Source organism: Odontesthes bonariensis, chromosome 13 (genome assembly GCF_027942865.1).
Source record: "Odontesthes bonariensis isolate fOdoBon6 chromosome 13, fOdoBon6.hap1, whole genome shotgun sequence".
Lineage (NCBI taxonomy): Eukaryota > Metazoa > Chordata > Actinopteri > Atheriniformes > Atherinopsidae > Odontesthes > Odontesthes bonariensis.
The window spans coordinates 29,793,354-29,817,782 of record NC_134518.1 but is presented as its reverse complement, the minus strand read 5'-3'; the positions used below and the strand labels follow the sequence as shown (position 1 = coordinate 29,817,782).

At 39.2% G+C, this 24,429-nt stretch overlaps 1 protein-coding gene across 12 annotated transcripts in view; it reads right to left on the bottom strand.

Moving 5' to 3' along the window:
* The window catches only part of rapgef2b (Rap guanine nucleotide exchange factor 2b), a 102,935-nt gene extending 87,119 nt beyond the window's left edge, over positions 1-15,816 (bottom strand). For all 12 annotated transcript variants that reach the window (XM_075481886.1, XM_075481887.1, XM_075481895.1 and 9 more), the window contains exon 1: positions 15,129-15,816. In XM_075481886.1, coding sequence (XP_075338001.1) covers positions 15,129-15,197 — 69 coding nt within the window. In that variant the 5' untranslated portion in view covers positions 15,198-15,816. The remainder of the gene's footprint in view (positions 1-15,128) is intronic.
* Between the last annotated feature and the right edge of the window lie 8,613 nt (positions 15,817-24,429).

Genomic DNA, 24,429 nt, shown 5'->3' with positions numbered 1-24,429 from the left:
AGCAAACACAACCAGCAGGCAGATCTTCGACTCAGTCTCTAACCACACTGTTGCTACCCTGACCACAGCTTAATTTAGTCAACCACTGTACCAACGATAAACACATCATCAGCAGACAGGCAGTAGGTCCAAAAAAAAAAAAAAAAGTAAATATAAATAATCATGTGTTGGAACCTAAGTGTTGAAAGTGAGCCAACAATGTAGATTTAATAGAACACACGCTTACTTAACAAGGCTGTAAAAGTAGTCTATGTGCTTCCTTATGGTATCTAGAGCTGCAACAACTGGTTGGTTCATTGATTAGATAATTAATCCAACAATTTCAGCCATAGTTTGTTTGTTGTATTACAGTGCATTAGCAAGATTGACATATAATTAATTTAATTGTTTGTTATGCTGGCGAATGATCTCAATAGAAATCTCAATGTCTTACTATTGCAACACCAACCACAACAATGCCTTAATGTGGATTCAACACTGGAGTTTGACCAATACTGGACACAAAGGGATCTCTTTGCTCTGTCATTGAACCTCATCGTAGCAGGTTCTTTCCCAGGAACAAAGCCAACTGTCCGGCCCAATGAAACCCGCCCCATCTCGCTCAAACAAAGGCCTCAAAGAGGTGCAGTGCAGCCATCACAAAGTTACGCAACGTCACATAAAGATCAATTCATGGGAGCTTGAAGCTAAAACAGGGGGGTGGTGGATAAAGCGGGATGGGATGTGCTTTAATCTTCTCAGGGCAAATCACTTGCTTGGTGGTCTAAATGATCCCAAACGCTTGGCTCCAGCATCAACCCCCCCCCCCCCCCCCCCCCCCTCTCTTCTGTCCAATTAACTTGACGCAAATAGAAGGCAAATGCTGGTCGAGAGTTACTAATGAAATCCCCAGGAGTAACACAATGTAGGGAAAAAAGTAGCAGTGCTTCCCTCTGCTAACTGGTTCAATACTGTTCTGTGAGAGCATCTGTTAGCCTTGTTATCTAAAGTGTGGGCCCGTTAATGTCCCAAACTCCCCTTGGTGAATCTAAAACATCTATGGAATTCAATAATCAATCTTTAACATTGCTGCTTTCTCCTATGGCCTTCTGCATAACATAATTCCAGCATTTCAATGCTACTATTGCTGCTGGTTGCTAGGAAACAACCAGAGAAACCCTTCCTTCCTATGAGGGCAGCATTTCACACAAGAGATCCCATTTCAAGTGCCGAAGGCTACAAACACTCCCAGCTGGCTGGAGGGACACTGGAGTTTGTTTGTGAAAAGTGTAATGTATAATCATATGTCCTATTGTTTAGGGGCATGTCTCGTTGTTGTGAGATGTTTTCAGGTGGGCATCCCTTTGAACCTTTGAGCTTTCCCACCTTTTGCAGCAAATGTTGCTCCGTTTTTATTCACATAAAACAGACTATTTCTGAACACACCAAATTTTGTCAACATATTATTGAAAGCTCTAGTCACAGTGTGTTACACAATGTTGTCAAATGTGAATAATAAGTGCTTATTAGAGCAAATAAATGATTTGCAATTCATCAACAGAATGTATGAGGCATAAATGGCTAATAATATTACAAAATAAAATCAATATAACGCTAAATAGCTACACTGAGTTAATGAGTATGACTTACTTTTCAATTCAACAGTCTGTTGTATGACTGCTCATTTATAACAAAATTGTGATTATCTATCAAGATTATGTCTACACTTGAAAATTGTCTTTTTAACTCTTAATTTCCTTTAACCTAAAACAGAATTTAGAAGGAAAAAAATACATTTTAACAAAACTAAGCAATCCACAGCCTGGTAGAGATAAGGTCTTAGGGAGGATGATGACAAATAACTGCAGCAATGGAGGGTGCAGGATTTCTAACAAGAGCATTCTTGTGAAATTATATTTGCCACAGTTCTAGTTTTTTCTCAGTTAGGTTTTTTCTCCCCATGTTTGGAGCATTTCCACAGGGTCTCTGGGTTGCTGGATTATCGGCACATGAACAGCGCGTTCCCTCAGAGCTATGAGCGAGCCGGCAACATAGCCTTTTGTTAGGAACTAAACAACATTGTCATCTATGCTCTTTCATGGTTTGCCATCACAATGCATTTGATTCTCAAGCCAGGCTGGGTTTAGGTGTCACTCCTCTGCTTTTCATCTCAAAGACTGTGCTGTAAATCGCTCACTCTATCTGAGACAATGACTGTGTTGTTTCTGCAAGCCCGGAGGGGGAAAAAAAAAAAGCATCACTTTGGTTAATGCGAGCTGATGATGTATCTGGTGAGGTGCCAGTTAAGGTCACAACAGCAACAAAGTGATAGTGGAGCTGAGAGTGACACTTCAGCAAATAAGGCCAACAGTGTCTCCTGTGAGGAAATCATGTTCGATAACAAAGTACAAGCTCGAGCAGTGTGATGGGGTCAGTTTGTGAAGCCCCGCACAGGGTGTGAGAGTTGCACAACTCAGGAACTGATGTTTTCTTATATGTGGCATATAGTGTGTAGTGTACCACAATGGCGTCCCAAGCTCACTAAGACTTGAATGGAAGCTTCCTGTTTACAAAGTTGCCTTATGATCCCACCCAAGGCCTTTCACTTCACTTGGACTAAAATAGGCCTCCGCTCCAGACGGACGGGGATTTCAGGCTGTATCCTGAGGATGTTTTACAAAAGACACACGGTGAACCATTGTGATCTTTTACGGCTTTAGTCGCAGGTTGAAGTTTTCTCTTTCCTTAGTTGCCTTGGAAAATATTGCAGATCTTTTACCCCGTTAATTTCCTTGGACTAATATTCGATTCATCACAGTTAAGATTTGCGCTGCACTGCTTTTGTTGTAGCGAATTGTTTCAAGTGCCGATGAAATGTTTCGTGTAAGCAGTTTGCAATGGAGAATTTCCAAAAAAACTGAAGAGAATTAAATCTAAACTTTCTCCACAATTATTGTCAACGCATGCAATTTAAAATTGGAGATTTTCTGCTGGAGAAGCAGTCTCACAGATGGAAATACTGTGGAGCAGAGTCTGGATAATAGATCACTGAGTATTTTGTTAACATAGATCAGGGATGGGCAACTTCCATGATAAAGAGGGCCAACATTTTTTCAGCACTATCATTGGAGGGCCACATGACCACGCACTTCGAATAATTGGATATGAAAGACGCTACAAATGATTCTCAATAAGAACACATTTTATATGAATTTATATCTGTATGTTTATTGCACCAACATACAACTATTTTCTGCATATAAATGCATTTTAAGATGTTCTTAATAAGCAACAAAGACAAAACATTTGCTTAAAAAAAAGTGCAAAAAGGCATTTGAACTCCTTCATAACAAAGAACAAAACTGAAGAGGTACTCTTCTTCCCATTTTGGCTGAAAAATGCGATTTTCTCGGTCAAGTTTTCTCTTGTTGCCACTGCTAGTGGCCATGGCTCCTGACTTTCCTATCCGCTGTTGCGGAAAGCGGCCGGGGCCCCGCTATTGTTTATGTATGGCGCACCCTCTATCGGTCAACAGTATAATTACAAGTTTTTTTTTTGTTTTTTTTTAATTATTAAATTATTATTGATCTATTTGCGGGCCGTACTGAGTGAGGACGAGGGCCGTGTGCGGCCCCCGTGCCGCCAGTTGCCCATCCCTGACATAGATCAAGAACAGTATGCTCCCTAATCTATGTGTATTTTTATGTATTCATAATATTGATGAGCAAGTGGAAAGTATCATACAGGCCGACATAACAGAGTATAAAGCAGCAATTCTTATGAGCACCCACGCTTGCCGTAAATGATCCAGAATACTTGCTGCTATGTTTTCACATGGGTACACTTGCCGATTTTTCCTACTCCTTACTAGGTAGCTGGCCGGCTAATCTTCCCCACATGTCAGAAGAAAATGTCAGTGAATGTCACATGCAGCCCCTCAGGAACATGTCTAGGAATTATCTGGGCTGCAGGGCGTGTTTGAAAGCAGCTATAAAGGAACCACTGTCTTACTTTTAAAGAGCACAATCAACGAACCAAAAGCAGACGTTTTTTCCTGAAAACCAGAGAAAGATTTTGCGTGTTTTTTTTTTTTTTTACAAAAAAACAAACAAACAAACAAACAATGTATTATGTGGTAAAAGTGTACCTGCTCCTTTAAAACTTAACCAAAATGTTCAACAAAATGATATTCAGACAGAGAAATTGAGAATTTCATAATCTGATGTATAAAATCAAACTGTAAGTACAATACAAATCTTTCTTCAAGTCTGCCTGCCATGTGTACAACTGCAGTTGGAACAGTTTTGCTAAAACTCTTATTCCTAGAGTGGCGATGGTATAATTGGTGGGATTTGAACTGTTTCGGACAAGCACAAGCTGGTTGTAACAGGGAGTCATTGTGTTGGGTCTGAACCATACCTCCTGCCTGATTTAAAGCACTCAAGCTTATAAGGAAGCTTGCAGGAATGGTGTGCATCTTTCCCTGCAATAACAATTGAATAGTCCTCATTTAGTCTAATTATAGCACTGCCACAGGCAGCCAGAACTTCACAGACAGGCAGAGGAGTCAAACTCTCACATGACGAAGACCAAAGAAAGGACATCGTCACCGATTGGACATGGTCACACTGTCAACACAAAGGCCATGATTTTAAATGACATCTATTTATGCAATAAGCCAAACTGCTTAAGAACTTTACTGAAATGGAGTATGCTTAATCAGTTCAATCAATCAAAAATGTCAAGCCCAAGTGAAGGGCTCACTTGTAAGATTCCACACATGACTGACAGGCAGGCCTCATGTGATCATGAGTTCATTAATTACATCGAAATAAACATAACAGAACACCAGCAGCTTGACTACTGTTTCTGTTTCATTTAGTGACCCTAATTATACAAGTTTGTGCTCATACATTTCCATGTTTTACTTTCATAAGAAACAATTACTGAAGATTTTTTTTTTAAATTTCAACATGCAAGTTATATCAGTGATTAAATATCAAGTCAAGTTGTTTCTATTTGTCATGCGTACAAATGCCAGGAGTTAAAGGAGCAACTTGTTCAGATGCTGCATGTAAACAAAAAGAACAAACAGGAGGCTTTTTGCAAGTGATAGATACATCCTGCAAGCTAAGACAGAATGTTTGTTTTCCAGAAACCAGAAGAACAAGACAACATCCTCGTGGAAACTCTGCTTGTGTGGAGCCGTGTCAGGCGAGAATGTCGCCTCTCAATGTGGCCTCTGAACACACATGCCTTCAGACAGAAACAAGAATGTGGCCAAAACGGTTCTGGCCACCTCCGATTGTGTTCAGAACTACCGGATCTGAATGCCTCCTGAGTGAGTTTACACCTGGAAACAACACCTTCCACTTTTGATGTAGTGTTTTGCAAAACATTCAGGGAGCTTACAAAAAAGTAAAAGATGAGTGGAATCAGGCCAGCTTTCACATTTAGCTATGGAGTTCGTGCGCACAAGTGTTTTCACTTAGCCCACACTTCTCCTGTGAGGCGGACTGAATGACATATTCTCGAGTGGGATTAAAGCTATATTATCTTCACTGTACAGGGGATGATAAACCCATGCAACTGCCAGCATACCCTGCATCCTCTTAACATAAACAAAAGTCTAACTAGCACAATAGTAAAAACATGTGGGACGTGGATTTTGTCTAAACATTCACTAAATGTAACACGAGGAACTGATATGGGTGACTTGACAGAGATTTGTAACCTAACGGGGGGGTGGGGGGGTTCCTTTACAGGCTACATATGTAATCTATTTATTTTCTAAAGTAGTAGAAACTAGATGGATGTTCTTTGGTTCTTTACTCGTCATCTTTGGGTTCTTGAGCAAACGTTTCGGACACTTCTACATGAATAATTATCCGTGATAAGTATTACAGCTATTCATTCCCGGAATAGCATCGCATTAACAGTATGATGTAACAGTGAGAATGTAGTGAGTCGGATTTTCAGTCAGAAACCGGCTTTCCAAAATTCTTCTGTTGCTGTGACGGATTTGTGCTCATTATGAAGTGTTGTACAGCTCTGACTAACACCCTTTATTTCAACATTATTTCTCTTCCAGAGTGCAAGGTGCAGCATTTGTACAGAGTAAGTATGCTTACAGGGGAGGTAATTAAAATCACTCAATCATAAACAAGCAAATACTACTTTAAGAAGATCGTACGAGCGTCAGCCCTTCAAAAGAACTGCTAACGTGGCATTATGCAAGCCTACTTTTGATGCTTGGTCTTTGCCACAGCAAGGCTGCATAATACATACGGAGATCTGCATACTAATCATGGCAAGGATGATTAATGAAAAGGGCTTGCTCTCAACAGGAATGGGTTAAGTGTGAAGGAAATATAAGGACATATGGGAAAATGTCTGGCAGTGGACGGCTGTTTGAGGTCAGCCAAGGCAAGTGTCAATTAGCCAGGTCAAGGTCTAAGGTGCTGATGAGCTAATGCTAGTTGATAAATAATGTTCAGCTGTAACTGACATCACAACATTTGGAGAGAAATTATAGCTGGAATGGAGCAAGAAAGGCATACCACAGTGTCACCAGAGTGATATCGATGTCAGCTGCGCTGCTAATGTTGCATCACAGCAGTTAAAGTGTTTCCACAAACTTCTCCCACAGGAAAGATCCTAAAAATTCCGGGCACACACAAGCTCTCCGGTTCAAGACAAGGACCGTGTGTCCTGGTAATCTCAGACTGGCACCCAAGCAATCTGCATTCAGAGCAAGGAGAAAATAATTGAAGGTTCAGCTCAAGCCAGCTGAGATAATTATGCCCCTTCTTCCCAAAAGCAGGAAGTGGCAAGAAACCATCAAACATTCCAAGAATCAGATCAAGTCGAGGCCTTGGTAATGAACTGACATTTATCGCGATGGCCAATGGAGGTTTGCGGAGTTGGAAACGTGACCAGCCACAGGTTAAACAAACCCTCAGGGACCAATTACAAAGATAAGGTTTCAACAAGACAGATATAGAACACCAATTTGCTCCACTGCACACAGGAAGTGGAACAACCGTATTCTTAATCACTGATTTATAAAAGCAGAAAACGGCAGGCTATGCACCGCCTCTTACATACCTGCTGGCAGAACTCATGGACTGCTGTCGTAGCAGTTTTCACTTCTGACAACAGCATCCATTAGCACAGACAGCTGTTTTTGCTCATGCTAGTGTCGTTATGAATCACTTCTTATAGCTCACATGACAAGTAACGACCTGCCTGCCACCAGCACAGCTGTTTATAAACCTGAGTTTGCATGAGGCATGGCATTACGACCAAATGTCATATTAGAGCTCAACTTTAACTCTGTTCACACAGAGCAACGTGGAATCGGGTTTTGCATGTCAGGTGACTGACAATGATATTGATCTTTATTTGACGGATGTGTCATCATCTCACGCTTTAATCTGCAGCGTGCATTTGTTTACACGAGAGGTGGTGAACTTTCTCTGCAAAATAATTGGTGCGGTGAGAGGAGATTACCTTTATTGCTCCAAAGTTTTGGGCTTCAAGAGCGACGATTGTTCAGTCCCAGAAAAATAAACAGCACCAAGGAGATAAGAATTGCTGCTCGAGTGTTTTCACTCTTTAAAAAAAAAAGAAAAAGAAAAGAAAAAAAACTGTTATCGTGGACAAGATGTGTCAAATATGTGAAATAAAATACCCATGTCATAAAAGCAAGGTGAGCAAAAAGAAAAATCAAGGCAAGCATCTCTGTAACACTGTAGTTAAGATGTGGGCAGTGCTTTCAGGGCACAGAGGAAGGCTGGCAGTGCCTCACTGATAAATATTTCAAAGCTTATGCAGTTGAGCAAGCTACCAGAGGCAGAGTGTTAATGAAACTGGCTGCTGTACAAGAAGACAAACGCTGGGCTGTAATCCTCATAAAGCTGTGATGAGTGGAGATGATTTTATGATATTTGAGATAGTAAAAAGAGGTGTGAACAAACAAATTAAAGATATAAAGTAGCTTTACCACCTGAGTTGTTTCATGCTTTGCCAGAAAGGGACAAATGTAAATATTAAAGGATTAGTTTCAACCAGTTTCCTCCCAAATACTCTGCGGACATTTGCCTACTCAACACAGATTTCTAGAATAAAAAATAAATAATCCATCTTGTAACTTTGCTCATATACAGCCCCACCAAAGACAGTGCCCTGATTTTGACCCGGTCATGCAACAGCAAACACCATTAAGTGCCATTGTTCAAAATCATGTAAACAAGTATTAGCTGCACAGTGAAGCTGTATACTGGGATTTAGAGATCTCTAAATCTCACAAATTAATCAGCTCTACATCTGATCCACGTCATGTCTGAGCAGTTCGCCATGAGGAAGGATTACACAGTAGATTATAGACCAGAGTGAGCCTGTGCCGTCTGGGACTGAGGCTAAATAGGAAGTTTACGCAAAGTACTCTGGCAGTTGTTTACAAGTTGGATAATACAACCATCGCAGGTAAAACAATATTAACATCAGTGTAACACAGAGCTCTAACTTCAGTTCAGATTCAGTGTCATAACAATACAGAAACCCCGGGTATGTAAGTGATGAGTTGTGTCAGAAAAGGATTAAGGAATTGTCAACAAAACTTTTAAACCTTGTTCCACTCATGCGAAATCTTTTCTTTAACGTACATGTGTCATCTTTTCCAAAAGTTGGAGTTTCCATTCATCGGATTCAGGAATGAGGCTTTTAATGGCAGCCACAGTAATTTAATACCAGTCATGCAAATATTGTGCATCAGGAATGGTTTATTCTCTAAGCTCTCCAAGCAGCCAAGTGGGTCTCGGGCTAAGTTATGTAAAGATTGTGGTCGCTCAATGGCATGAGGTCTATTGCCTTTTGCTGTGAAGGCCAGTGGAATTTCTGGAGCCTTGGCTGCAGGGATGTTTTGCTTTGCTTAAAAAAAAATGTCCCATGGAATGTCATCATTGGGAACTTAAACATGCATTATTCTGAAAAGTGTGTGATTCAGCTGCCTGAAATGCACGCAGTGACCTTGAAGGCGACGTCCAAGACTATCTGACAAGATAAAAAAAAAAAAAAAAAAGTGCAGGGACAATGCGATGCGGTCGCATTGAGAATCCAATCAAACACAGCACTCAGTCACACTGCTGGGCTTTATGCAAATGCATGCTATCCTTTATCTTCTGAAAAAGTAATTGAAAAAGAAAGGTGCAGCCCATCTTATCAAAGCAACCATGGCATGAATCATAACCTGGAGTGGGACCTCAATACACGGTCATGCAAGCACAAAAAAAATAAATAAAAAATGAAAGCAGCAACAACAGAGTAAAGAGCTAAGAAGCCAGCATGGGGTGAACATTTTAGGCTGTGTTAGATTAACTTCATCTGGCCTTCTATTGTTATCGCAGGAACATGATTTAGCTGAAGGAAATCAGAGATTATTTTGCAACATAAACACTTTCCCTACATGCACCTCCTGAGGAAGTATCTACCTTAAACACTTGTGTTCTTGATATGAAAAGTGGGTCAGGTTCCTGACTGGCCTTTTTGCACCACAGTACAGAATGTTTCTTACTTTACACAGAAGTAGCATAAGAAATGTTAAAACAAAGCCTGATATCCACTGTGTTTTTGTAACAATGGCAAACCGTGGACAGAGTTGTTCACTTTCTCAGCAGCTTTGGTGTACCAGATCGCAGCGCAGCCACTGATCACATCCTTGCAGATGTGTTTCCAGACAACAGCCAAGCAGCGTGCCATCTCTAAAATTCTGTTCAGCTGGAAAATCTAGCCAAAAGATCCCTATCTAAAGCTGAAGTGCACCCAGCCAAATTCAAATCTCAATTACCTCATGTACTTATCATCCGTGATTAATTAATACCATGCAGTCATACAGTGAGTCACAAGATCTGGAAATTTCACCTATATGTCAAAACATCCAAGCATTCACCTTCCTTAACCATATGTAAGAAAACAATGCAGAGCGTCGGCTTGGTTTTTGTGCTCTACCGGTATTAAATGATGCCTCGTGGGATGAAAGCTGCCGTGTCTTTGACCTACGTAAACCTCAGTGGTGCCTTTAAACATAAACTAAACTGGATTGGCCTTTTTCATTATTAGATTTTAGGGAGTAACTGGCGCACAGCGCTACACAAACATTCTCGTGTATTCCAGAAGGGGAAACGGCTTCTGGACTGCAAAGGTTTCCTGGCTTGAAGTCAAGTATGATATCAGACTTTAATCTGCCCTATAAATTGTAAAACAACCATTAACACTATTGGGCTGCAGAATGAGTTTAAATGTTTGATTCAAGATTAAACGTCACTGTCTCATAAAAGAATTACTGATGAGCAATTGAACGCATGCTTCGGACTGTGCCGGCCTTCTGTTTGGGCATCCTTGTTGCAACATTTGTTTCTTTTTCGCTTTTCTGGACTCATCCCCTGCATTTAAACTGTGAGTAACATGTCACTGAAACCACGCTGTGTGTAACCACTTCAGCTTGCATTTAGCTTGCACTTTCCAACACAAGAATAACATGTGACAACACTTTACTTCCACAGGGTTAGCGCTGCAGTGCGCACGCAAAGGCCAAGGCAAGCAGTGTCTAAATATACAGGACAGATTGGAGCTTTGGAAAATTAGGAAGCCTTGTGTTAGCAGGGAAAAGTACTGTTTCGACTCCTCTAGAGGAGGAAAAAAGAGATACAGAAGTGTGTCCTACTTTTTCAGGGAGAGTTTTTTTTTAATAGATGTTCACATGCTTGTGAAGCCCGAAAGAAAATAGGAAACATCTCAAAACATCAAACAACATAGGAAAAAAAAAAAAAAAAAAAAAAAAATAGAAACACTGCTTCTGGGTGAAAGAGGTACCAAGACGTTCTTCCTGCTTAGGTTCACAAGGCATCTTGACGCTTTTCCTCATCCTGAATGTAGCGAGCAGGATGCTGAGCAGCAGGCGACTTGGTCATCAATCATTTTACATCTCATGGCAAATGTTTCCTTCTTGTGCAGCTTGATTATCAGCAGCGCTTCAACACCTGATGGGACTGATTTTGCAACCCCCAAAGGTGAAAAACAAAAGAACAAAATGGAAACTGACAGAATTTGCTCAGTTTGTGTGCATTACACAAACAATTATGTGCAACAATGTGTTACTGAATGCAAATAATAATAAAAAAAAGCCACATCTATGCTAAAAACCAGTCCAGCCTTTACATTTTCAGCTACTTCGTCGCCTCTTTGTTTTTGCACAATACTTCTATCCTGCAAAGATCATTCACCAAACATTTAAGAGTGCAAGCTGAGTCCACTCCTTACTGTTAGCTTCTTTGAGTAATAACCAGACTAAAAACCCCATTTATTTTGCTCACTGCTATTCTCTTGGGTTGCAAAAAGACAGCACGGTATGTCTTATCTCCTCCCCTATACTGTCTCCGAGTAAGGTCACTGCAATCCTGCACTGATCTCCTGCTCTGGTTCAGAATATGTGGAAACAATGTAAAGTAGGCGGCTTGTCCCTCCGGCTATATGGCTGTGAACCAGGGTCACCACAGCAGAGGACTGTTGTTTGTGGCCTTTAGCTTTGCCACCTGGCTAAACAAGAGGAGAGATGCCTGTCCTGGATCCAGCCTCTCGCTGAAAATAAAATAGAGAGGCGACAGCAGACATATCAACTGTGCACCCTGCAGAGCCAAGCGTGTGCCTATTTTTGATCTTCTAAAACTAAAGAAAGGGATTTTACTCATCGGTCTAAGTTTTGTTAGGACGATAAAAGCAAACTATTAGGCTATGTCTTATTTAATGGTTATTACTTGTAGGTGATTTTATATGAATAAACGCGGCTAGTCAAAAAACAAAAGAAAACAAATGAAAAAGCAAACTTATTTTGAGGGATCACCAGTCGAATCCCATGGAATTTATTTTCTAATGATGTGAAACTGGAAATAAAGAGTTGCATCAGAAAAACATTTGATGTTATCATACGATAAAACCAAGGAAAAGTAGGCTACATGTGTTGGAAAGCTTCAAATCTCACAGCATTTATTCTCAGATGCAGATTCAAACTGGACTTTTTTTTTTCCCAGAGGCAGGCTCGCTATAATCTGCAACAGCAAGTCAGCTTTATGGTAAATAAAAAGACAAACCGAACAAAAAACAATGGTGGAGATGCTAGGGGTGGGACGATATGCTTTGGTCACGATTCGATTGCATCCCGATTCTAAGGTGCCGATTCGATTTGTATCACGATTCGTGATAATTGCGATTCGATATAATCAGTAATTGCAATTTTCTTCCTCCTTAAAAAAAAACAAAAAAACAAGTTGAATCATACACTTCTAGAATGAATGTCGTTCCCATAAACGATACACATCAGTATGTGTCAGTCAGTCCAGCAGCTGACATTTATTTCAACTCAGACAAAAAGAGGTACTTAACAGCATTTTTTAAAGTTTACAGTTACAAAATGAATTCAAATGTCCACACAGCACAAATGTGGGCTAGTTTTAACATAACTTAATGTAATGAATTGATGAAGTTTTTCTGGACACGGATATGACGTAATATAATCGATTCTGGGGAGAAAAATCGATTTTTAAAATCATCCCATTAAAAATCGCAATATGTACGTGAATCGATTTTTTCGCCCACCCCTAGGAGATGCTCCTCTGGAGAGCAGGAAAAAAAGGTTTGAACTACTGAATGCATCTTCGGTAGAACTGTGTTTAAGACAAAGGTGGATTAAGAGAAAAAATGGGTTCAATGGGGGACCCTGAAATAGCAAAACTCACAATGAAAACAGAGCAACTAGCATCAACTACCTGAAAGAAAACTCTGTTCTGCTGAGAACTGCACTGCGTATTTAAGATTTAATTTGACTGTATTTTTTGAGGGACTGCAATGCTTTCGGTAATACATCATTGAATTTGGACATGAAAAAGATATCAAAGATCAAATACTCAAGTGTGTCCTCTTAATTCATATCAGCATATACTGCTATAAAAGCGCAGCAGTGCTTAGTAGAAGAAAAAAAAAAAAAGTGTCCTAATCATCTTACGGTGCTCTTGATAATCAGCCTGCCATGTTTGTGAGCTGTCGAACAATTCCCACTTACAGTTTAAAAAAAGAAAATCAAACAAAGGAAACTGACATAACTGGTGAGAACACGAACGGTCAAGTGTTCAGTTATTCACCCTGTCATGTGACAACAGTATGAGGCAGAGGGTCAAACCGCACTATGGCGAGTCTTGAGATAAAGACAGATCCCTGTATCCGTTAGCTAATCCTGACAGAGAGGTCCTGCCAACACCATTAGGATAAACCCGTTTGAGCCACCGCAGTCACTTGACACATGAACAGAACATCTGAAAAGGTGTTGCTAATGAAAAACAGATTGAGAACTACCACAAGCACAGAGTCCCATGATTTCCATTACTGTGACGATCACAGGTGAAAAGAAATCTGTAGAATATAACCATGAAATGTATGAAAAAAAGCTGTGGGCTTATCTGTAAAAACAAAATGGCACAAATGCAGCAGAGGCTATCCTAGTTCACCTCTGTGCCCCCCCTCCTCCTTTTTAAGAGACTTTTGCAATGAAGTTTCTGATACCGTGGCTCCAGAGTGTCAAAGCAACAGAGATACATGGGATTTATTTGCCTAATCTTCCAGAAAGAGATATATTATTCAAGTGCTCTAATCTGAACATTCTCCAACTTTATTCCTTTTCACATTTCCCCAGCAGAGTAAGAATGCCTCAAAAAACAACAACACACTCTTAAAGCTTAATTCTTAAAGGTGGGTTGTGAGGAAAAGGAAGCTTAGATAATCATATTTTGCACAAATCACCAGAACAACAAATACCTGACTTCAACTAATTTTTGTGGGAAATTAAACAACAATTCAACACTTCAAAACAAAGCTTGAAGTGATTTTTCTCACCTTTTAAAAGACTAAATAAATACAAATATGCATCTTACTCATCACTAATAAAATTGATGTTGGCTGTAGGCTCAATCATAAAACACTAGTAGGACCTATTCAAATGATAGCTTCCATAAAGCTGTACAGACCATGGGCCTATAGGGCTGTTAATAAGCAACCAATATCATCATAATTGTCAGCAAGAGCAAAGCCCCCCCAACTGTAGACCACTGGTTTAAGTGTTAAATCTATTGATTGCCTATTGTGTGTAAAGCTGTGCTGCAAACCATCTGTTTGCAGGCGCTAAAAGAGAATGATATCACCTTTGCAGCCAAGCTGGATTCATATTTGCTCTACCCAATATGCAAATCAGAACTGTGCACATTCAAAGTGCGTAGCTGTGTGTGAATTCAGGGGTGATAACCACATGCCATCGAGTTTGCATGTCCAGGAGCCATCGGGCCGGTACTCCAAACATTCAGGAAACAGCACCGAGTTCAAACAACAAAGAGAGTGTTTTATTTATTTATCTATTTTTCTCCTATTGTATGAAACTGTCTGCGGCGCATGAAAAGCTTTACTGTCCGTCCACCTTCACAGACATGACAACAGCAGACATCCCCCAGGAAAGAGTGAGCCGTTGCAAAACATTTTATGGCCACTGTTAATGTCCAGTGAAGTCCTACATTTTAACAAAGGAGAATTAATGGGAAGGAGTATCATTATTTGAAGACCGCGTACGTTTTTTAACCGCTAGCTACTGGCTAGGTTTGGATTAGCTCAGTTAGTGCTCCTAATATCCATACATTTATCTTCTCTTTTTTTTTTATTTTTTTTATTAAAGCAAGGATATTTTTGGGGGTTAAAATGGAAAAGGTGGTTGAAGATGTGAGGTCTGCAGGCTTGCACCCATGTTAAACCACGGTGCACAAACTAATGCAGGTTAGATTCCCACGATGTTTGCAGCCCCTGTTGTTAAGTAGCCTTGATTATCTCTGTTGATAAAGGGCTTAGCGGGATGTAGCCGCACGTTACACAGGAGCGAGCTGCATGGCAACAGTTTGAGCCCCCCCAAAAAACTGATAAACTGTTGCAGGTCGGGACAGTGCAGCGTGTTAATGTTGCAATGTTATCATGCTGCAGCAGCCTGCCAAAACACAGCGGAAATTACCACTTCAGAGTACAGATTCCATTAGTGGCAAAATGTAATAAATCATTCCTCTGACCTGTTGCGTCCTTTCAGCCGGACTCATCATCACAGCCTGCCGAAAGCTGTTGTCCACATAAGACGCCATTGTTTTGGAAGACGCCGTCCGGAAGATAATGAGTTTCTTATCCTTAAAAAATGTCTAGAAATATCCAGGGGTTGAGATATAAACAATAGAAACCCCCCTATTGTCTTGCTTCTTTTTTTTCTTTTTCTTTTTCTTGTTGGCTGTGCTCAGAAGCTAGCGGATAAGCTGGGAGTGCCCGAAGCCAGGCCACGACTGGAACCAGACAGCCGAGCAGTCTCCTCAGGGTCTCTGTCCCTCAGCTGCCCAATCCGAAACCGGCTGCCAACACCAGTCCCCACCGGGAGGAAACTTCTGTTGAAAGCGCGTCCCAAGTAGTCTCGTTGAGTTATTTTCTAACTGTAAGATATGATGTCCCCTTATTCAAGCCAGCGTTAGGTAAAGCCATTCCTTGTGTCTTCAGCATTCTGCTAGCGACGGGAAGAAATTCCATGTAGGATCCAGCAAACAAAAAGTAAGCTAACGGCTCAAAGCTATCCCGTGAACAGTAAGCCGGCGTCCATTATGAAAGGGCTACCCTCACACACTCACAGAGAACGCTCATTTTATTAGTGCTTTAATGATCTAAAAGTGAGGATTGGTCCACTGCCGCTGCTGTGTTCTGTTGTATGCCACCACCATGGTGACTGACACAATAATCGAGAAGTCGGAACGAATTAAGAGCAGCACTTCCTGTAAGGCTTTTCAAAGTAAACCTATACAGACATCAAATTTTAATGTAATTCAGGCAATAACGTGGATGAGTCCATAGAAAATCGTTACTTATGACTAAGTTTTGATTATATATTCTTTCAACTATCAATTATGTTACATATGCAGAAAATCCCTTATATAAAGACCAAATATTTATAACCACCATTACTATAAAAAAGACGTGAAATTGACTAAAGTACGATACATTTTTTTGTTGATGTTTTAGTGTCAATCAACCATTAACGTTGCATGATTTTTCGTTTAAATGCTAGTATCGTGTTCCCATGACATAAACTGGACTATCTTATTTTGAAAGTAAAAACATTTTATTTCCTGTACAGCCGTTGTTGTTTATATTTAACTTGACAGACATTTTAGTCTTAAGGAGCAGGCTCATTATGGGCGAGTCCATTCAACAAAGAACGGAATGATAACCGTGATGCTGCAAAAGCAATGCTTTGGCGCCACCAAGTGACTTTATAGGGAATTATAGGTTTACATGTTTGGAAGAAATAAAAAGAAAGACTGAATAAGTGATAGCCTTAAGAGTGGTTTTCCATGAACATTTAATAAAGACAGCATAAATCATCTACTGAAAATGTTAAAGTGTTCAATAGAGGTATAATTGAAGCAACTTAAGTGAAAAAGTAAGCTTAAATTGATCTTAAATCGATAATCTATCAATAACAAACAAAAACAAGAACAATATGCTGTGAAAGTTGGAAGAAAAAAACTCTTTTCTTATAGCAAAAGAATAGCAATTCAATTTTAAACTAAATACATTTTTCTCCCTACAACAAAGCCATCTCTCTGCTTTTAAAGCTCTCACTCCGTTTATCTTAATGTAAAAAAGAAATTGTATGGCACTCATAAAATGATAACAAAAAAACATGCTCATATCACTTCCACTTTGATGCTCATCTACTCAATCAAATAATTTGAGATAAATGGACAGCAAAGGTGTTATAAAGTGGGCATGGCTCAACAGCTGAACCCTCCCCTGTTTATAGAACGTAACTAGGCCTCAAGCAATGACACCATGACAACCGGTGCTTGTATTACAACCAGACTCCTGGGCTCATATTAACGATCCAGGGGGGTCCAGCCTGCAACAATCCAAACATAAGAGTGGAAAAATGATGCGTAAAGGTGATACAGCTCCAGAAAGGCCTCCCTGTGGGCAGAGGATGATTTTTACAGGTAGGAACAGCTAACAGACAAGGTGCTTTTCTTGATTTTCATTTAACTGAGTTAAAGGTTGAAATAAAGCAATGCTGTATCTACAAGATGTTATTTCAAAAAAATAATTTCCAACTGATTTGTTGGCATAGATTCTCAGTCTTTCATGATCATCGTATGAGCTTTGTCCAGTTGCCATAACGTATCTCTCATGAGTTTTTCTTCTCTTAGACAGGAGTCATGTGAGAAATCTGTATCAGAAAGAAAGTTTATTCTCAAAACTATTCCATTTCTATGATACCAACCGAAAGATAATGACACAGAGCCAAACTTAGAATAGATGATATTCGGTTTATAGGATTTAAGTTGTGAATGTAGAAAAAACAAAAAGAGATCAAGTTCAATTTGTTTCATCCGGGCCTTCATGTTAATCCGTTTCAACAGATTATTTGAGATTGGGTTGTCATGAGCCTGCGATGAAGTAGACATGAGTAAAAGCTGAAGCATCTCTTGTTTTTAAGAATTCCACAAGGACCACATGGATAGAGCTGTAGGCTCATGTCATTATCCATGGGAGCCCATTATAAAGGTGACTCTAGCCTGAAACCATTCAGACATAGCTGCATAGAAATGACGAGAAATAATATTTGTTACAAATGCCTCTACTACACCTTACATAGGAGGGTTCTAAGGTTAATTTTTAGCTTGTTTTTTCACTTTATTTTCCCATGTATCTTAATTCTGATCAGGTCCAGATGGAATTGGAGACTATAGGCCAAGATCAAATAATTTCTCCCAGTACATTGGCGTGGGCGCCTCATCACCCAAGGCCACAGGTGACCTCAGTTATTTGTGCAGAGCGGCACCACAGGCTCCCCCACCCATGCCACGGCAGAGCTATGTGGGCGAGGTGGGCTGGGGATGGCAGTATAACCAGCTGTTGAATAGTGAAACACTGCTCAGCAATATGCAAATAAAGGTAGGAATAAAACTGAGCTGTGTGCAGCCTGTAGAAACAACCACGTTGAGGCATTGTCTTGAGTTCATGTGGCACAAAGTCGTTCTCAATGTGACTTTGAGAAACAGATGCATATGATGCAATATGAAGCAACATGGTCCATCCTGGGATAAACAGTTGCTGTGTAGCACTGACAAATGGACCATTTATCAAAACGGAGTCACCTTTATTTAGATTTAGATACAATAAGTGTTGAACTGTGGCATCATATTTAAATATAAACAGCTGGGATCAATAGAACTGAACTTGTTTTTTTTTTTTATTTGCTTTTGTTTTTTGACAGAAAACAGAGGTACGAGCAGCACTTGAAGACAGAGTCACCCAGAGGTTTCAGAACAACCAGTAAGGCAAAATTTGTGACCCCTCCATGAAAAATATTGAATGTCTTTTTTTTTTCTATCACTCAGAATCCTATTACATAGGTGCACTGGGCCAAATGAGAACATCTCAGGTTTGCACAGTGTTGAGCGAATGCATTGTGAGCTATCTTCTTCCCCATCCATAATGCAACACTTCCACTCTAACAGGAACACACAGCGCCTCAAGCTGTGAATAATAAAAAAAAATCTCCCAGACTGACTCAGACACACACCCGACAAAAACACTTTAGTGACCAGAACAAACCCCTGGAAGGTTTATTCTGTACTTTCACATTTTTTCAGAACAAAATATCCACATTATTATTACATTTATTGTCTCTTTGTTACTGAAAATAACTCCTCAGAAGTCTTGCTGTCATAGTGAATGTATAGTATTCTGTAGTGTTTTTAAATGATTCCAAACATCAAATTCCCATACAGGGCACAAGCATGAAGTCACAAATCTGTTTTTTTTTGTGTATGAAAATGATGTGTATCATATGCTGTGGCATAATGAAGTGACACGACACAGTGTCGCCATGATCATAACTACCATTTCTTCACGGATCGGTGATGCACTGAGGGCTGTAGCCGTAATGTTAGAAATACTAATGTCATAAGTAGTCAGTGAGACCCAACTCTTAAAGTTTTCCTGTGCAGAATCAGCCCTAACTATTACATTTAATGCTCCAGTGAAGGAGCATCCATTTCACTATTTATAATAGGGCTGGCAGTTTGATTCCCAGCCACCATCGGTATATTGGTGTGAATGAGAAACGCATTGTGAAGAAGAAGAGGAGGAAAAACCCACTATTTACCCATACATGCATTTTTACAAAAGGTCATCTATAAGTATAGACTGTTAATTATGTCCTATGTGCTAGCTTTAGTCTTTGTTATATTTATCCAATGTTGTACTAAAGCTTTAGGAGCGTCAAACCCATTCCAGCGACCCTTGTTTTACCTTCTCAAATTGATTGTCATTTGTAATTTCTCACTGCTGTGCAAGTTTACCGGTTTCTCCTTCATTTTGCAGTTTTTTTACTGTTTGAAGAACAATAAGCCTTTTTTTCTGACCACTGTTAGAGAGAGGACTTTCATTCATTTTGCATTTTTTGTTTGTGTTGTAGATTCGAAGTCACCCAGGTCACAGCAATCCTAAGTGCTTAAATAGAGGGCAGCTGAACCTCTTTTCTTGGTTCTTGAAAAGTTGCCTTCAATTTAAACACTTCGGACAGCACCCATTAATCTTTGTCACTATCTCAGTTTCAGCCAAACCACATGTTTTTCCGAGAGTATACATATTTTCAACAAAAGTAGACAACAGCAAAAGTTGCAAATATATCGTCAGATGGTGAAGGGCACAAAAGGTACAAAGCAAAGACAGTAAACATCAAACTGATGGAAGACATTGATAATCACTACAAGATAAAACTGTGAAAAGACTAATATTTTGAGGTCTAAAGGCAGCCTAAGACGAAACAGGGAGACATGAATATCAATATTATTCCAAGTTTTTAGATTAAATATTAAACTGTTTACAGATAATGTGAGGGATGATATTTTAAGTCTGAGAAACTGTAATATAGTCACGAAAATATGTGAGTTTGAATTCATAGTTATCACTTGCTGGCGTGGTTTATCATTATTACATTCATAATCCATCACAAGTGTTCAATTATCACTAATTGAAATCAGCCTCTGCTATCTAATAACATTAGATATGAGGCAAATCAGCATTATTCACATCTGTTCACGGGTGACAAAGAACCTTTTGCATAAACACGAGGCTATTTGAAGGGCACATACCAGATTTCCAAATTTAATTTTCAATAAAACAAACAAGGAATATCAAGAGACACTGCGATGACAGTGTGTGTGTTAAGTCTGATAACTCGTGGCAGAAAAAAAAGATGAAACTACCCTTTAAAGGAGAATTTGCTGATGTCTAAAAATTATATGCAATACAGTAAAAAAAAAAATACACAATGCAAAACAACCCCCATTCTTTTGAATAATTGACATGCACAAAGTGTCTTTTGAGGGATTTGATAATAAATTATTGACAGACTCATTAAACAACTGGAGTGTATGCACAGTTATTATGATGCCAACAGCCCAGACAAGCCGGTTAGTCTCCAAGAAAAACTGGCACAGGTATATCCAATCCAATCCAATCCAATTTTATCTATAAAGTACAATTAGTTACCACAAGGACCAAAGTGCTGTACAGAATACATAAAAACATTCCAACTAAAAATGACATTACACAGACACAAAAACATATAATAGTAAAATCCAAAATCCAAAAACACATATAACCAGCCATGCAATAAAAAAGTAAAATAAAATAAGCACATCTCACGAAAAAATAAAAGAATTTTAAAATTAATTCTAAAATGTATGGGAAGGCAGTGGAGTGAAGCTAAAAATGGGGGAAATGTGCTCATATGCGTGTGCCAGATAAAAGACGTGCCACAGTATTTTGTACTCTGTGTAGCTGGGTGATATAGGAACCACTAACCCCCACATAAAGTGCATTCTAGTAATCCACTCGAGTTGTTATGAAGGCATGGATTACTGTCTCAAAGTGCTTCCTAGGGAGAATTGGTTTTATTTTGGCCAACTGTCAAAAAAGACTGACTGTCAAATTCAAGATCAGCATCCACTTTAACTCCGAGGTTTGTACTGGTATGATTTTCTAGTTTGTGATAGTCTGGGAAGTGGCTGCATTTGTCTCTTGACAGATCTGTGGGCTGGTTCATATTTCACAAGAAATCCTTCCCAATCATCTCATTTAGTCTAAATGCATCCCAAAGAAAAACTCCACTCAGAGAGACTGTCAAGAATACCTAAAGATATACTTCAGACATTGAGCATATTCAGAGAAAACCTCTTGAAGGTATTTCTATTTTCATAATAAGATCGCTGTTCTGACTCAGTCAGACTGCACAGTCATTTTCAGCCTCTGGGACTTCTGTATATTTATTCTGCTGATATTCTTCTTTTAATTCACTGTCTCTAGAAACTAAAGACCAAGTCCGGAACCTCGGCGTGCTGATAGACTCAGACCTGACCTTCAACTATCATATCAAATCAGTCACCAAATCAGCCTTTTATCAACTTAAGAACATATCCAGAATTAAGGGTTTCATGTCCCAAACAGATCAGGAGAAGCGGATTCATGCTTTCATCTCCAGCAGACTTGACTACTGTAACGGTCTTCTGACAGGACTCCCCCAAAAGAGTCTCAAACAGCTGCAGCTCATTCAGAACGCTGCAGCCCGAGTTTTAACCAAAACAAAGAGATCACATCACATCACCCCAGTTCTCAAGTCTTTACATTAGCTCCCGGTCAGATACAGAATAGATTTTAAAGTTCTGCTACTCGTCTACAAATCACGGAATGGTTTAGGTCCAGAATACATGAATGACATGCTAGCAGAGTATAAACCCAGCAGAGCTCTGAGATCTGCTGACTAAGGTCAGATAGTGGAGCCCAGAGTTCAAACTGGACACGGTGAAGCAGCTTTTAGCTGTTATGCTGCACACAACTGGAACAAACTACCAGCAGACCTGAAATCAGCCACAACTGTAAGCACTTTTAAATCCAGCTTTGATTTTTATTCTATTTTTTTTTCTCTTTAAATTGCTTGTTTTTATGCTGCTTTATGCTGTTCTTTTAAATGCCTTGTCTTTATAAGCACATTGAGTTGCCTGTGGTATGAAATGCGCTGCTATATAAATAAAGATGCCTTGCCTTGCCTTGCCTTTTAAATTGCTCTAGTTTGCAAAGAAATATCCAGATGATGAATATTGAGTACTTTGGGGCTTTAAAACCTAAAAGTAAACACTCAGGGTTAATTATGAACAAACATGTGACTTTAACTCAAAAGTGACTCTTTAAAATGCAAAATAATTACACCCTGCAGGTAAACATGGAGGCAATTTTGTCACTTGACGCTTGCCTGATTTATGTCCCTCAATGTCTCATTGTGGGCCCTAATGGATTCATGTTTGTTTCTTCTCAGAAAGAACATGATGGATGGATGACCACAAGAAGTCAACACCAAGTTTCACAGAAATTGTCAGAGCTAACAGCAGATGGCATTCTGCCACCCTCTGTGAACGGAGGACCTGACTGCTAATGAGAAGTGTCGAGTTTGATTAAACATCTTTTAATCAGTGTAAATGGTTGACTTTTCAGCGTTTTGTTTTTCCTCACACCCTTAAGCATGAATAATTCTCTATTAGAGCTTACTTATTAATCATATCACATAGACTCGGGAGGCTCTTTTTTAAAATTTCAACAGACCTGTGACAGTTGATGTCAGGTTTATGACTGCATTTTATCTATGATCAAGCATTGCAATTGATAAATCTGAACAGGTGCACAACTTTTTCAATAAAACCCTTGGCGAGCAAGTGTTAAATAAGTCAATAACAAAGTTCTGACAATCTGTTTAAAAGGGAATTATATCAGATATGGAACTAATTCCACAAATGGAGGATTTCTTCGAATAATAACAAGGGACTACCAGGTTGGTATTGTTTGTCAGAGGTGCCTCACCCTCTCTCAAACTCACTTTTCATTCTCATTTAAGCAGCACCTGGTGATCCATCCCCATGGCGAAAGCAATCACATCCCCTTATATCTGGTGTAGATAACTGTATCCGTTGTTTACCACAAGAGAAGCCATCAAATCTCCCATAATGAGCCAAATAGACATCGATTTCTTGGGGTCAGTGGCAATTTGTTGCTAACACCATCACAACAATAGACTGGCCTTAATCTGACACCCACCTGAAGGCATGGTTTGGCTGAATATGTTGAGACAGAACATTGTACATGTTCAAGAAAGCTGAATGTTCATTGAGAGCCAGCTGGAAAGAAGTTTCTCTTAGATTGCTTGTTTACATGAGATCCTATTCTAAGAGGCAGTATATTTAAACTCAGAAAGATAAGCAGAAAGGTTTTACTGCTACGATACTTTAAAACGTGTGTTCAGAGAAAAAAAAAGAGAGCCATTAAGCCGCACATCTGTGTGTAGAAATGATTTATAAGATTTTTAAGTCACTGTGATGAACTGTCATGTAATAAATGTGTGACATTGCGTCAAAAGAAACTTTTGTTTGTAGTTATTTATTCAATCACACTTTCACAGAAAATTGATTATATTATCATAAATATGTGATAAACAAATGGTCCAGAGCTGCAAAACACAATCAATCTATTGGCTCTTTTTAAGTCTCAAAGGCGCCACCTTACCACCTTAATTTTGCAAACTCATACTACATCCAAAGGACTGAGGACTATAAATCATAAATATATATGATATATTATGTAAATATACATTTCCCTACAGATCCATACTAAAAGGTAGAGGCGATAGAGCCTTTCCGGCTGTGACTCCGAATATTTGGAACAGCTTACCTTTTCACATCAGAGTAGCTTAGACCCAATATTATTTTAAAACTTTGCTTAATACCAATTTTTCCTTTCTTGCTCGCTTTTAGACCCATTTGAGTGGCATATCTTGGCTTTTATCATGCCAGCCCCTTACTGTTTTGTTTTTAACTTCACATTTATCAAAGTTTTAGGGACAGTTCATTATATTTATACTTGTTCAGCTTGTATAGCACTTTGTCAACTGTGGTTGTCCAAAAAATTGGACTTTACAAAATAAGAAATAAAGAACAAAATCTAATAAAAACACAAACAAATGTTGCGTTGTCATATTTTCTGTTTTGTTATTGTGAAATGCTTTTTGGAATGTCGATTTGTGAAATGTTGTATTTTACTGAAAAGATTCTCTGTTGTTCCTGTTTTAGTTGATTGTGTTTTTCCTTTCATGAAAAAAAATGACGGAACTTAATATTTAATTCCGTTTGGTACATTTTTATATCACAAATCACGGTCAGCATATGCTCGTCGTTTGGAGGAAGTCTTCTGTCTGTCTATCGTTTTTAAACTTTTATGATATCA